The sequence below is a fragment of the Symphalangus syndactylus genome, chromosome 21, assembly GCF_028878055.3.
Source record: "Symphalangus syndactylus isolate Jambi chromosome 21, NHGRI_mSymSyn1-v2.1_pri, whole genome shotgun sequence".
In the NCBI taxonomy this organism is placed as follows: Eukaryota; Metazoa; Chordata; class Mammalia; order Primates; family Hylobatidae; genus Symphalangus; species Symphalangus syndactylus.
The window spans coordinates 43104526-43119486 of record NC_072443.2 but is presented as its reverse complement, the minus strand read 5'-3'; the positions used below and the strand labels follow the sequence as shown (position 1 = coordinate 43119486).

The 14961-nt window shown below is 41.5% G+C and overlaps 1 protein-coding gene across 2 annotated transcripts in view; it reads left to right on the top strand.

Annotated features, from left to right (window-relative positions):
- The first annotated feature begins 1616 nt into the window (after window positions 1-1616).
- B4GALT4 (beta-1,4-galactosyltransferase 4) overlaps window positions 1617-14961 on the top strand; it is a 29382-nt gene continuing 16037 nt past the window's right edge. Inside the window, exons 1-3 of one of the 2 annotated variants that reach the window (XM_055259715.2) lie at window positions 1617-1738; window positions 5499-5716; window positions 12581-12978. In XM_055259715.2, the coding sequence (XP_055115690.1) occupies window positions 12726-12978 (253 nt within the window). In that variant the 5' untranslated portion in view covers window positions 1617-1738; window positions 5499-5716; window positions 12581-12725. The remainder of the gene's footprint in view (window positions 1739-5498; window positions 5717-12580; window positions 12979-14961) is intronic. The other variant, XM_063630655.1, reaches the window with a different exon arrangement.

Sequence of the window (14961 nt, the reverse complement as noted above, 5' to 3'; positions counted from 1 at the left end):
CACTGAGTACAACCAACCTTTCACAATCTAGAACTCAGAGATTGAGTCTTCTGGAAATAACATCCCATCTGAGAAAAACTGCTCTTGTACCCCATTAGAAGAGATTATATCACGTACTTCTCTCACCACCCACAGTAAAACTTCAGGGCCTCGAGTCTTGGGTCCATACCTTGTAACTCAAAAGAGCCCCTTTAAAGTCTTGGAACTATACACCTGTTGGAGACCTGAAGGTAGGGAAGTTTCTACTGAGAAGCAGATGGCATCCTAGACATGGACAGCTTTCTCAAGATCATGGATCAAGACTTCTCTGCTATCATGACTATGTTATCCTTTTTTCTATTTTTTCCTTATTTCCTGCTGGGAAATCCATGGGACCATAATTTATAGATGGCTTTAGCTAAGGCTCGTGCTCTAACAAGAAAATCTAGAGCAACTGTTGGGTTTCTGGACTGATGCCAAAGGAAAAAAAACACCCTAGGAAACAATTTTATTAATGCCAATGCCTCTCTGTGAAATGAAAGTCACCCTAAAACCTGAAAAGCAGATTGGAAAGCTATCTTTGATTTTGTAGATATCACTGCTCCTTGCTTTCCTACACTTACTGAAAGCAATAACCTAACTTTTCCAATTAATAACCTACCAGCTACCAAATATAGAAAAGCTGAGTGATTCTTGCAAAAGGTATATTATACTTCCAGGCATCATATGCTCAAGACCTGGGGACTATCTATGTGGGTACAAGTAACTGATTGTATAATGTCATTGGATTAAATCCAGTAATGTCCTTTTTCACTAAATGTGGTTATACACCCTTACAGCATGTTACAAAGGGAACACAAAAAAGTAAGTTTCACACTGGACCTTGTTCAGGAGCAGTGCTGACCTATTTCACTGACCTATGCTCAGCTGCCACTAGGTGGCCCTCTTTTCCAGCTTCCAAGAGCCTACATTGGGCCTACGTGGCCTCAGCATAGCCTCAGATTTCCTGCTATGAAGCTTAATGAGCCCAGCACTGGCTCTAGCTATGGTTTGTTCCTTTTTGGGTGGAGTGGATGTGTGGTTCTTGGAGAATCTACTACTTTTCCGTGAGTGCAGTGAGAGGCTGTCTTGGAGAATCTGGCTATCCCGACTGCCTAAACAGAGCCTACCATAATTTTTCACTCAAATCTTTAGTATAAATATAATTGTCTTGGCCTTCTGTAATAATATCTTTGAAGAAATACAGATTTAAAAAAATTCATTTAATATTCTCAGTAGACCTGCAACATGGGAAAAATACTATTATTATTATTATCATTTTTGCAGTTGAGAGGGCTGAAATTTCGCAGGGTGATTAAAGCAAGTTTATTACCGTCTCTAAAGTCTCAGTTTCCTACTCTGTAAAATGGAAGGGTCCCTATCTCTTTCCTACTGCTTTGTGAGTATTTAAGGGGATGGAATTTGGGAAGCGCCCAGCACCTAGTCTACTACTGGCACAGGGTTTTAAAGCCACCCAGAGGCCGAGGCGTCAATCCTTCGTTTCCCTGCGGGTGCTCTTTCCAGCGCCTGGTGTGGTCGATTTGGCGGGGGTGGAGCCCCAGGCGCGTGCAGAGCCGGGCGGACCCGCCCCTCGGGCCAAGGCGGGAGGCGGAGCTCGTATTCAGGAGCCGCCTCCCGGGCGGCCGGGGCGGTCCCCGAGCTGCTTTCCACGTCCTCTTCTTTCCGCGGTCTGTGCTAGCTCGCCGCGGCTGCCTCCAGGGTGAGTACACGCGGCCCTGACTCCGCCGGCGCCCGGGAAATGCAGTTCCCTGGACACGGGCGCCGTGCGAGTGTAGCCGGGCGACGGCCGGGGTCAGTCCCAGGGCTGTAGCGGGGCGGGCGTGGGGATGACGCGGCGGCCTCCGTGGGGCAGTCCCGCGTCAGCCGGAGCGGTGGGCCGGGCCGGGGGCCTACGGAGGCCGAGCCTGGCGGGAGGCACCGGCTCAGGTGCTGGCGTCCCGCGCGGCGCCGTGTTTGCTGCGGGCCGGGGGAGCCAGACGAGGTGCTGCTAGGTAGGAAAAGATCCAGGGGTCACTCATACCCCAGGTCACATTCTGGGGTCGCCCCCAGCACCTCTCCGCCGGGTGCATCAACCTGAAAAAGCCCGTTCTTCCTGGAAACCCTCCTTCTCCAGCGTTTCAACGGGGGAAACTGATCAGCTGACCCCAGCCCCAGTCCTGCGAGGGGCCGGCGACCTTTGACCTTTCTCCAAAGGGGTTGGTCACCTGGATTATAAAAGACTCCGGAGACAGCCATTCAGTGTTTATTGAACTGTATCCCTTGATGTTCTGTCTTCCATTAGATAAGGGCTGTTAATTCTTGGTTTGTAAAAAACAGACAAGTCCAGGGGACTCTGGATCGAGAAGAGGCCTATGGGTTGGTAGCCTTAGGAGAGTAGTTATCAACAGAGGGTGGGTGTGCACCCTGTTGCAAAGTGTTCCAGAGTGGGTGAGGGATGGGGACGTGGAGGTGGTGAGGGTACTGGTAGACCTCAGCTGTTTGGTGATGAAAAGGAGGAATAAGAAGACGGTAATTTGAGCGTGGAGGCGAGTTGTGGCTTTTTTTTTTTTTTTTTTTTACTTTTTAAAGAAAGGAAAATAACACCTTTAAGATACAAGAAAATCAAGGAGAGATCAGGATGAATAGGATTCAGGGTCCGGATTGAGAAACTGGGATTCAGAAGAGGAGGGCTATTCCCGAGACCCAGGCAGGGAGTGCTGGAAGGTCTCTCTTGGGAGAGGAGATAATGCTTGATTGGATATAGTTCAGAAGTTTTTGGAATTTTGTCGTTACAGGTTTGTTCTTTATGGAAATTGTAAACCCCATGAAATTGCAATAACTTTGGTCTACCTATAACTTTGATCAGATTGAAAACATACGTTGTGAAGAAGTACTGACCTGAATTGAACTGTTTGACTACATAATCTGAGGGGAAGTGGATAGAGAGGGCAATAAAACCAGCTCTATAATTATAGTTTATATGTTACTTAATAAGTATTTAGTATCTACTTTAAGCTGAGCTAATAGTAATGCCTGCCTTTTCCAGAGATGCATGCAAATGTTTTGGGAACTAACCTCTTTGAAGATCTTTTATTCAGTGGAAACATCCAAAGCAAATCAGTGATGGTTTTCTATTCTTTGTTTTAAGCCATCAATGAACAGTGGTTTCTAAAACCTGGCTGCATGTCCCAGAGTTACCTAGGTTCTTGTTAAAAATATAATTTTTTTTTTTTGAGACAGAATCTGGCTCTGTGGCCCAGGCTGGAGTGTGGTGGCACGATCTTGGCTCACTGCAACCTACACCTGCCAGGTTCAAGCAATTCTCCTACTTCAGCCTCCCGAGTAGCTGGGACTACAGGCCCAGGCCACTACTCCCGGCTAATTTTTGTATTTTTAGTAGAGATGGGGTTTCACCATGTTGTCCAGGCTCGTCTGGAACTCCTGACCCCAAGTGATCCATTTGCCTCGGCCTCACAAAGTGCTGAGATTACAGGTGTGAACCATGGGCCCAGGCAGAAATATCAATTTCTTGACCCCACTTCAGGCCTTTGAAATAAAAATCTCCGGGGCTGGAGCCTGGGAATAGGCATTTCAAAGAGACCACAGGGTTCTCTGGTACTGAAGATTACTAACAGCCTCCGAAGTTTTTCTTTGAGATTGGGGCTTTTTGGCCTATTTAGAACAGGTTTTCTTAAAGGTTATATGAATGAATTGTCAAACTTATGTAACTAAAAGTTATAATTCCTGTCTATGATGTTATCTTTAAATTTTAATGTACAGTCATCCTTATTCTTGGGGGATATGTTGCAAGACTGATAGTGGATGCCTGAAACCATGGATAGTGCCAAACCCTACATACGCTGTGTTTTTCTATATATGCATACATATCTATACTAAAGTATAACTTGTAAGTTAGGCACAGTAAGAGATGAATAATATCTAATAATAGAACGGTTATTACAATATGCTGTGATAAAAGATTTGAATGTCATCTCTCAAAATATCTTACTGTATTTTATTGCAGTTAACTGAAACCGCAGAAAGAAACCAAGGACTACTGTATTTTAAAGGAAAACTATGTAGTCATTTTATCAGAAAACAACATTGTTTCTGTTGATGAAAACTCCATTTTAGAAAAATTAAAAGATACAGGAGAAACAAAAGTTTTTCCCTAATCCTATAATTAAGAGATGACCACCAGTGACTGTCATTTTGTATGTAAAAGATATGCAAACACACATGTATTGCATAATTGGTATTATATTTTATATACTTTTTTTTTTTTTTTAGAGACAGGGTCTCGCTCTGATGCCCAGGCTGGAGTGCAGTGGTGTGATCTCGGCTCACTGCAGCCTCCGCCTCCCGGGTTCAGGTGATCCTCCTTCCTCAGCCTCCCAAGTAGCTGGGACTATAGGCATGCGCCACCATGCCCAGCTAATTTTTGTACTTTTAGTAGAGAAGGGGTTTCAACACGTTGGCCAAACTGGTCTTGAACTCCTGGCCTCAAGTGATCCACCCGCCTCGGCCTTCTGAAGTGCTGGGATTACAGGCATGAGCCATCACACCCGGCCTATATTTTATATACATTGTTATATCTTTTTTTCTACTTAGCTATTATAAGCACTTTTCTATGTAGTTTTTGTAAACATTTTAATGAAAGCATATGTCCCATCATATGGATGTATTATAACTAATTAAATCAGATCGCTATTGTTAACATTTAGACTCTTCAATTTTTGGTTACTTTAGCATTGTTGGTTTGAATATCGTGGTGTACCTCTCTGATTATTTTCTTAGAATGCATTTCTAACTGATGGAATAAAAAACCTTTCAAATGCATTTTTAAAATCTCATTTTCACATATCTTCTTACTGCTTTTCCTTACCAGAGGGAAAATTAACATATCTGAAGGATCTATTGCATTCCAGGTCCATTCTCTTATACCAGTGGTTCTCAAACTTTAATGCAGATAAGAATCATTTGGGGAGCTTGTTAAAATTTCATTTTTCTGAGTCCCAGAGGCTGCTGTTCTGACCCGTTGGCTTTGGAGTGGGGCCCAGGAATCTGCAGTTTTAACACATTCCCCTATGTATTTGATAAAGACACTCTTGGAACCAGATGTTGAGAAATGCTTTTTAAATAAATGGCCAAACAGACTCAAAACATTTAGGTTACTTGTCAAAAGCCATTCATGCCTCTGATAACCAGAATTTGAACTCATCTCTTTGTGACTTCAGCGCCCTGTTATACCCATGACCTCAGAGCTTTTTAAACCTTCTTAAGAAGGTTTAGGGTGAGGTGCCCCTAATGACTGCAGAAAGTAAACTCCTACTGACTCCACTGTTGGTTTCTTAGGGACAGCTGAAAGTAACATTTAAGTACACAGTATTGAAACCTTCCATCAGAAATTCTGGTGAATTCTGTATTATGCTGCATAACATATACTACATAAAATAACTTTGGTTGTTTGGGTGTTGCAGGACCACCTGGCTTCATGTGTAGATTTCCATGGCTCTTGCCCAGAGACGAGTACACTGTGTTCCAGTGTGCCACGGAACTCACGCAGTGGCACTTTGTGGCTTCATGAAGGAAGAGGCAGGCCATGCAACACTTCCTCCTCAAGCCAAGGAGAAGTATCACTTTTAAAGGCAGAGGAGCAGAAGGCAGTGGGTGTGACCAAAAGTGCCATTTATTAAAGGTGAGGACCCTACCCTTAGAAAAGTGTTGATACTAGTGAACTGAAGGGAGCTAGTATCGGGGTGAGCCTTTTTACTTTTTAAAATCCTCCTCAGATGGAATTTTGTACTCATTTTATTAATCATTATTTCCCACCTTCTTTTTTTGTGTTTCATTCCTTTTAGCAGGAGCCTGGAATTATGATGTGTCCTTGTGTATTTCAACTAGTATATCCTAGTCGGTCATTTGTTACTAAATTGAGTACCTGCTATGTGTCAGATTGGTTTGAGGCACTAGGAATACAAAAACAATGATTCTCCTTGAGAATTAAGTTAACTAACTATCATTTGTTGACTTGGGTTATACCTAGTCTCTGACTCTTTATTTTTATTTTTAGTTAATTTTAGACTTACAGAAAAGTTGTAAAAATGATACAGAGAGTTCACCTAGCTTCCCCTAATATTAACCCCTTACATAACCGTACTACATTGATCAATACTATTAACTAAACTACAAACTTTATTTAAAATTCATCAGTTTTCCTACTAATGTCTTTTTTTTTCTGTTACCACTGTATTTTATCAAGGATCCTGCATTTTATTTAGTTTTTCTTTCTCCTTAGTCTCCTCCAATCTGAAATAGTTCCTCAGTTTTTCCTTGTCTTTCATGATTTTGATTCTTTCGAAGAGTACCATTTAGGTATATTGTGGAATGAACTTGTGGGGAGCAATTGGGTTTCTCTACTACAAAGTTACTGTCTTTCCCTTTGTAGTTAAGAATTATCTTGGGGAAGATACGTTGAGACTATACTGTTTATCCTCAAATTTTTGCCTATTAGTTTAACATCCATTGGTGAACCTTATCTGCAATGGTTATTAAGTGGTGTTTGCTGAGGGTGATTTTTTTTCCATCTCTCACTTTCTTACTAGTTGGAATTTAAGAAAAGAGCCACCCCTTCTCTTCTATTCATTTATTTGTTTGATTGTTTTTATCAGTGTAGACTAGTGGATATTCACTTTATCCTATGGGTTAAAATACAGTGCAGTCTATTTTTTTTTTTTTTTTAAATTACTCAAATGCTTCCAGGTTGGGCTATTAGGAGCTTAATCTTTGGGTTTAAATGACTTGTACATGTAAATGGCTGTCATCATTTTTATCCCATTCCTTACCCTGCCCAGGGAACCACAGCCCCTTTAGGATCCGGCCAGTGATCATTCAGAATCCTCCTAAAGGAGCTGTAATTGGGATAATGAATACCAAGACCTGAGGAAGGTGGGGCAATGTGTGTGTAAAAGGTAAAAACTCCTAGGAACTCTGCAGGAGTAAAAAGAGTAGCAAAATAATCAGTCTTTCTTCTGGTGTTGCCCCAGGGAGCCCCAAGGCATCAGGATCATGTGCCTGGGACAACATCAAGCCCACTCACATGCCCTGTGTCTGCAAAATTACCTGATAGGTTCAGAGATGTTGGAATGCTGATTTTGGTGCTCTTAGCTGCCGAATGAACACACCCTTTCTCCTTGGTGCAAATGCTTAGTTAATATTTATAGAGTGATACATGGTGTCCTCCCCTCCCACTTTGGTGGAGTAAAAATGTGTGATTCTCCAAGAATGATACTTAGCACTTAGGTTGCCTTTCCTTTTGTTATAGCTTATCTGCCTTGCCAGATTTTAAAAACTATTATGGAAAATTTCAAGCATACACAAAAGTAGAGAGAAAGAAAATAGACTCTCAGGTACCTATCACCTATATTCAAGACTTCTCAGTATTTTATCCATCTTGTTTCATCTGTTCTCCCACTTTGGGATGGAGTTGTTCTCATATTTGACAGGAAATTGCAGACATTGAGATCTAGAAAAAGATAGAAATAAACTCTGAATACAAAGACTAGGCTTTAATTCTCTTTATATTGTTTTCCCTTTGCTTGAAAATAGCAGGTAGTCAGAAAAAGACTGGTTGAATTGAGTGGAGAAAAACCAAATATGAAAACATGATCATTTTTAACTAATTACAGGGCAGACTTCTAGAAAGGAAAAGAATGGTAAATCTTGCCCTAAATAACTTCTTTCGTGTTGCCTGAATTTGTTCTCAATACTGATGATGTAGTCCCTTGGCACTTCAAGACAGCCTTGACTGAAAAAGAAAATAACTCTGAGATTCTTGTGAGAATTAAGGGTCTCTCAATTACTTAAATGTTAGTGTAGATAAATCCAATATGATGACACTTTCCCAAACACCAACCAGGATTCACTTGCCCTAAAAATAACTTTCTTTAAAAAGTCATTATATTTTCCTAATTATAAAAATATTACATACTCATTAAAAGAAAAAATGGAAATTACAGAGTTAGAAAGTAAAAATCATATCATTAATTCCAGAGATAACATTATCTTGGGCAATATTCTGATAACATTTGAACATGAATCACATTGGTAATTAGAGCCAATAAATACATGTGTTCCTGGCCAGGCACGGTGGTTCATGCCTGTAATCCCAGCACTTTGGGAAGCTTAGGTGGGCACATCATTTGAGGTCAGGAGTTTGAGATCAGCCTGGCCAACATGGTGAAACCCTGTCTTTACTAAAAATAAAGAAAAATTAGCTGGATATGGTGGCGCATGCCGTAATCCCAGCTACTTGGGAGGCTGAGGCAGGAGAATTGCTTGAACCTGGGAGGCGGAGGTTGCAGTGAGCTGAGATCACGCCACTGCACTCCAGCCAGGCCGACAGAGGGAGACTCCGTCTCAAAAAAGAAAAAAAAAAAAACTTGTGTCCTGGAACTGTACCAGATATAACAGTGTACTTGGGTGCATCATCTCATTAAATTCTTAGAGCAACTTTGAGAGATAAGTATTTTTCATCATTTTATAGCTGGCACACATGCTGAGAGGGGTTGCCTCCAGTCACTTGGCTGGTCTCTCTTGAAACATAGATGGACAGACAGATGACAGACCCTTCACACTTCAGATGTTACTCACAGGAGCCAAGGAAACCTTACCCCTGAACTTCCTTATGCTGGCTCTCTGTACAGTTTTTGGGAGAGCACTTAGACTTAGAAAGATTGGTAAGAATTATTTTTAACTGGGTCAGATGTCTCAAAAGCAGGATTAGTAATGAAGGCCTAATACTTAAGTAATTATTAATAATGGCTCCTTGCTTTGAGAATAAATATCTTACCTTTGAACAGAGTCCGTAAGCTGCAGTTGAGCAATATTAGTTTATGAATATTCACAGCTATTCTTGGGTGGGTTTTTTTGTTTTTGTTTTCTTAAATTACAGTCATCTCTCAGTATATGGAAGAGATTGGCTCCAGGACCCCTACATCTACCCACATCCATGCATGCTCAAGTCCTGTAGTCAGCCCTGAGGAACCCACATATTGGAAAAGTTGGCCCTCTGTATACACAGGTTTTGCATCCCGGGAATATTGTATTTTTGGTCTGCATTTGGTTGAAAACAGTCTGCGTATAAGTGGAGCTGTGCAGTTCAAACCCATGTTGTTCAAGGTTCAGCTGTATTTTTTAGGACAGTTTAAATTCTCAACCAAACTGAGCAGAAGGTACGGAGATTTCCCATGTACCCCGTGCCTTGGGTAGGTTTTTAAATCTCTTCCCCCTCTGTAGAATGAGGGAGGTGGATGCGTGGTCTTTAAGATCTTTTCTGATTTTAACACTGCAGTAATTTTATGGTCATAACCTCCTTCCACTCGGCAATTCTCTCTTCCAGGGGACTCTCCCTCTAAAAATAGCTCTTAGAAAAGCCGTGTTCCCAGGGCTGGGTGCGGTGGCTCACACCTGTAATCCCAGCACTTTGGGAGGCCAAGGTGGATGGATCACTTGAGGCCAGGAGTTCAAGACCAGCCTGGACAACATGGTGAAACCTCGGCTCTACTAAAAATGCAAAAATTAACTGGGCATAGTGGTGCACGCCTGTAATCCCAGCTGCTTGGGAGGCTGAGGCACTAGAATTGCTTGAACCAGGAGGTGGAGGTTGCAGTGAGCTGAAATTGTGCCACGGCACTCTAGCCTGGGCAACAGAGCGAGACCCTGTCTCAAAAAATAAAAATAAAAATAAATAAAAGCAATGTTCCCAGTCTGAATTTTCTAAGATTGACATCCTTATTTTAAAAATTGCCAGTCCTAGCATTTAAGCCTCCTATAATTAAGTCCACAAGAGGTTGTCTGATTGGCCCCAGGAATCTGATGACTTACTGTCACCAGGTGGGAAAAGAACAGACCTCTAGGAAGGCATTTGATCAGACAGTCCCTAGGAAACAGAAGGCAGATGTGGGAGAGAGGTAGAAGGCCCCCCAAGGGAACCTGAATATTCAAGGGTTTGTGTTGGGACTACCCAGGCACCAAGGGGAGAAAAGAGGAAATATCCACGTGAAGGATGTAGAGCTGAGCACCTGGGCAGAAACCCCATGCTACCATTTACTAGTCGTGTGGGCTTCGGCAAGGTACTTAAATCTCTCCAAACCTTCCTTTCCTTTTCTTACCTGTAAGATGGGAGACTAGTAATGCTTATATCATATGGCTAAATGAGAATTAAACAGGTTAATATAAGTGATTTTATACCAGTGCATGGCACGGAGTAAATGCACATGTAAATTGCCCTTTTTATTAGTTATTACTGCCTTCAGCGCTGACTTCCTGTGATAACTTCATAGGACCGTGAACACAGGCTATACTGTTTAATTGCTTCGTGTGTCAAACATTGCCCAAGAACTAACCTCCCTTTTCATCTATAGCATTGTGTTTAGAGAGAAATATTTTCTAGGTTTCCTTCAGACTAACCTGAAACTAAATTTTTGGAGTTGTATCCTTCAGTAAGTGTGAAACTATCTTGAGAGTTTCTGAGGTGGTGGTTGTTTTTTTACAGTTGCTTACTGCCTCTCTATTCACCATTAAAAAAAATTCACTTTGTTTTCATTGTAAGAGTGCCATATTATAAAATGATATATGTAAAATATATGTAAATATGACATGTGATATACAAAAATATATACATTTATATAAAATATATTAAAAATTCTAAAAATATAAAATACATTAAAATATAAAATATATTATTAAAAATCATTAAATAAAAATAAAAATTATTATTATTTTTTTCTTTTGAGATGGAGTCTCGCTGTCGCCCAGGCTGGAGTGCAGTGGCGCGATCTTGGCTCACTGCAAGCTCTGCCTCCCGGGTTCACGCCATTCTCCTGCCTCAGCCTCCCGAGTAGCTGGGACTACAGGCGCCCGCCACCACGCCTGGCTAATTTTTTGTATTTTTAGTAGAGACGGGGTTTCACTGTGTTAGCCAGGATGGTCTGGATCTCCTGACCTCGTGATCTGCCTGCCTCGGCCTCCGAAAGTGCTGGGATTACAGGCGTGAGCCACCGCGCCTGGCCAAAAATAAAAATTATTAAAAATATATATTATTAAAAATTCTAAAAAGAAAAGAGAAAAAAAAAACCACCCCAGCTAATCCCATTCTCCTAATATGATTATTATTAGCTTTCTAGACTTTCCTTAATTGTATATATCATTAGTTGTAATCATAGCACAGATACAGGGCTTACTTTCTTTTTTTCTTTTTGTCATTTAAGATTTAATCATAAGTGTTTCCATGTGATTATTTAGCATAGAAAATATTTTGGTCTCCATTTTATTTATTTAATTGAGAATATGTTTGTCTATGGAGATTATCTGTGCCCTAGCTTTAGCATTTTCTGTGTTCTTCTGAGAACATGTTTAGAATTTGAGGAGAGATGTGATTTGTCCACACAGAGAGGATATAGTGGATGTTGCTGGCGGCAAACCAGGTATCCTTGTCAGGTAGCCTTTACCACTTTAGTGTATCTTCTGTGGTCCAGGGTGGGCCCTCAGCTAGGTGGTCTTAAAAACATGATTTTTGTCAATAATTAAGAGCATAGCCCCCTCTTAGAAGTGAATTCATATTATCCCATCTTATGCTACTGAAGTATGAAATCAGAGTGGCAATTTATTGCTGACAGTGAGAAATACAGTACAAAAAATGGTGTTTCAGTGTGTCTGCTTGTTGGTCAAGGTGGGATAATACTTTATGTATTAATAAACTAGGTCATCTAAGCCCCACAATAACTTTTCTAGGTAGATAGTATTTTTATCCCCATTTTACAGACAAGGAAACTGAGGCTTAGTTAAATGACTGGCCCAAGGTTATGTAGCTGTTATGTGGTAGAGCTATAGTTTCTGTCTAAGTCCAAACTCCTGATCTTAAACGCTGTGCTGTAGTTTTGTTATTCTTATAGATCGATTGTTGACCTCCTGTTTGGGATTCTCTATGTTTCTTGACAGACTCCCTCCTGGCCCCCATTGCAATGTGCCCTGTGCCAGTGCCTCTTTGAGAATTTAGCATTCATTCCCTGTTGTTGAGGACCATGTTTTTCTAGCTCTCACAGGGGAGAAGAACTTTTCCCTTTTCCCTTATTTTCTCTTTGGGTCAAAATGTGCTTCTGTAACAAGGCTTCACATTTTTTAAATCCTCCCTTAAAACTGTGCCAGGAAGGGGCAACTGAGGCAGAGAACCATTAGGGCTATGTCTTAGGCTGTGTCCAGCTCAGGTCTTTGCAGTCTCCCTTGTCTCCTTTGCCTATTTGTTCTGTCCAACATCTGGAAATGGCTTCCCTTCTTGGGTGACAGACAGCCTGGCTGATAACCTAGAGAGTGCTTCTGTGATGTATGGATGCTTGGAACCTCTATAACCTCTGGTTTTCAGATCTCTAAATGCTAAGTGGGAGACCTACCATTAAGGTTAGTCAAGGTCCGTCAGGGATGGGTTTTCAGTTTGTGCTGGAGTGAATCATTTCAGGATAGAATTTCCATTTGAAACAATGTGTCTTTTGTGATTGCGTTTTAGATTGTTGGAGCAGAACTACTGAGAAAAAGCAGGCATTGTATCTTCAGTTGTCATCAAGTTCGCAATCAGATTGGAAAAGCTCAACTTGAAGCTTTCTTGCCTGCAGTGAAGCCGAGAGATACATATTATTCACGTGATAAAAAACATGGGCTTCAACCTGACTTCCCACCTTTCCTACAAATTCCGATTACTGTTGCTCTTGACTTTGTGCCTGACGGTGGTTGGGTGGGCCACCAGTAACTACTTCGTGGGTGCCATTCAAGAGATTCCTAAAGCGAAGGAGTTCGTGGCTAATTTCCATAAGGCCCTCATTTTGGGAAAGGGAAAAACTCTGACTAATGAAGCATCCACGAAGAAGGCAGAACTTGACAACTGCCCTTCTGTGTCTCCTTACCTCAGTAAGTGTTCCCTTTTTCCTTTGATTAAGTAGTATGCAAACTTTTTATTTAAATATAATATGTACTTGCCTGTATCAAAACATCTCATGTACCCCATAAATATATATATCTCCTGTGTCACAAAAACTATAAATTCAAATAAAATAAATATAACATGTACAAGAAAGTACAGAACTCAGAAGTGTACCACTTGGTTAAGTTTCAGAAAATGAACATACTTGTCTAACTAGCATGTAAATTAAGAAATAGAATCTTGCTGGAACCATAGGAATTCCCATGCTTCTTTCAGTCACCACTCTGGCTTCAAGATTCTAACTCTACACATTAGATTTTTCCTATTTTGAAACTTTACAAATTGGAAGCATATGTTATGTACTCTTTTGTGTTTGGCTTCTGTTGCTCAACATTATTTTTGTGAGATCTGTTCTTATGGATGCGTGTGGCTATGGTTTGTCCATTTTCATTGACGTATAGTATTCCATCATAGGAACAGACCCACTTTTATTATCCAGCCACAAAAGTCTCAGCAGCATACATTAATAGGGTCCATTGATCTAGGCTGGTGGCTCTGCCCCATGTGCCTCCTGTCCTCTTCCTGAAACTAGTGGGCTAGCGTGGGTATGTTCTCCTCATGGCATCAGCAGAGCACCAAAGCATGAGAGGAGAAATGCAAGCACATTCAAGCCTCACTGGGGTCATATCTGTTGTATTCCTTTGGCCAAAACTATGGAGTCAAGGGACAGAGACTAGGTAAGTTTTTCAATGTGGTCTTTAGTGTTTATTTCTTAAATATGTTGTATATTTTGGTTCACCTTTTATGTCTTGCCTCTCAACTTATATTAAACAGTAAATTAGTCTTGAGATCAGGGTGCCAGCATGGTCAGGGCCCTCTTACTGGATATTGTCCTCACGTGCCTTTCCTTGGTGTGTGTGCGTACACACATATGGGAAAGGGAAAGAGAGAGGGAGAGAGAAAGAGATAGATAGATCTCCTGCGTCTTGCTCTTTTTATAAGGGCTTTAATTCCACATGACAGCAGCACGCTTATGATGATCTCATCTAAACCTAGTTACTTCCCAGAGGCCCCACAGTGGGGATTAGGGATTCAACATATGAATTTCTGGGGACACAGGCATTCAGTCTGTGCACCCCTTTCCTAGTTGAGTCACAGTCCTGTATTGTATTTATATTGGCATGCTGCTTCTCTTTAGTCACAGAAGAGCCAAAGTGTTATTCCTGATTGTGTGTTCCTTCACAGATTATACAAGCTCAGATGTAAAAATGAGTCAGGGAAATGCAAATTTTACTGGCTGATTGTTCCCCTTGCTTAAAATGCTCACAGTATATTTAAACAGTAAATTCATTCATAAAGAATAGAGGGGCAGTGATGCATTACTGGGCAAGTACTGGATTAAAGGTGATGTGGTTGGTGATGACTTAAAATGGGCCATTGGTGACCCAAGGAGGGACAGATCTTGAGAAGATATTGGGGTAGGGGGAGTGATAGGGAGACTGATAGAGAGTAAATGGAAGCAGATACTAGGTTAGGGCACGTAAAAAGTTATGACGATGAGAAGGTGAGCTGGGGGACTAGTTTATATTAGACCTGTTGTGTGAGGCTCTTTGAGGGCGCAAGAACAGAGACACAATCAGGTTAACGATGGGGATTGTGAACAGGCCACACAGGAGACTGTCTCAACAGCCACCCCATTATCTCTGGTAGCTCAATAGCCCAGCATCAGCTCTAGTACTTGTCATCTGTGTAACTCCATTCCTTACTGTTTGTTTTTAGGGCAATACTGACTGCTGTGTCTTGCATGTAGACCCTGCAGGAAGGCTCTCGTAGGCCAATTATTCTCTTTGGGTGGCTTGAAGAAGTTACTTACCTTGCCTGCTGTTGAGCAGAGCACCAAGGTGCCATTAGACACGTGAGCCTGGTCTAAGCAGCCGTGGCCAGGGTAGGGGATGGTTACATGGAACAAG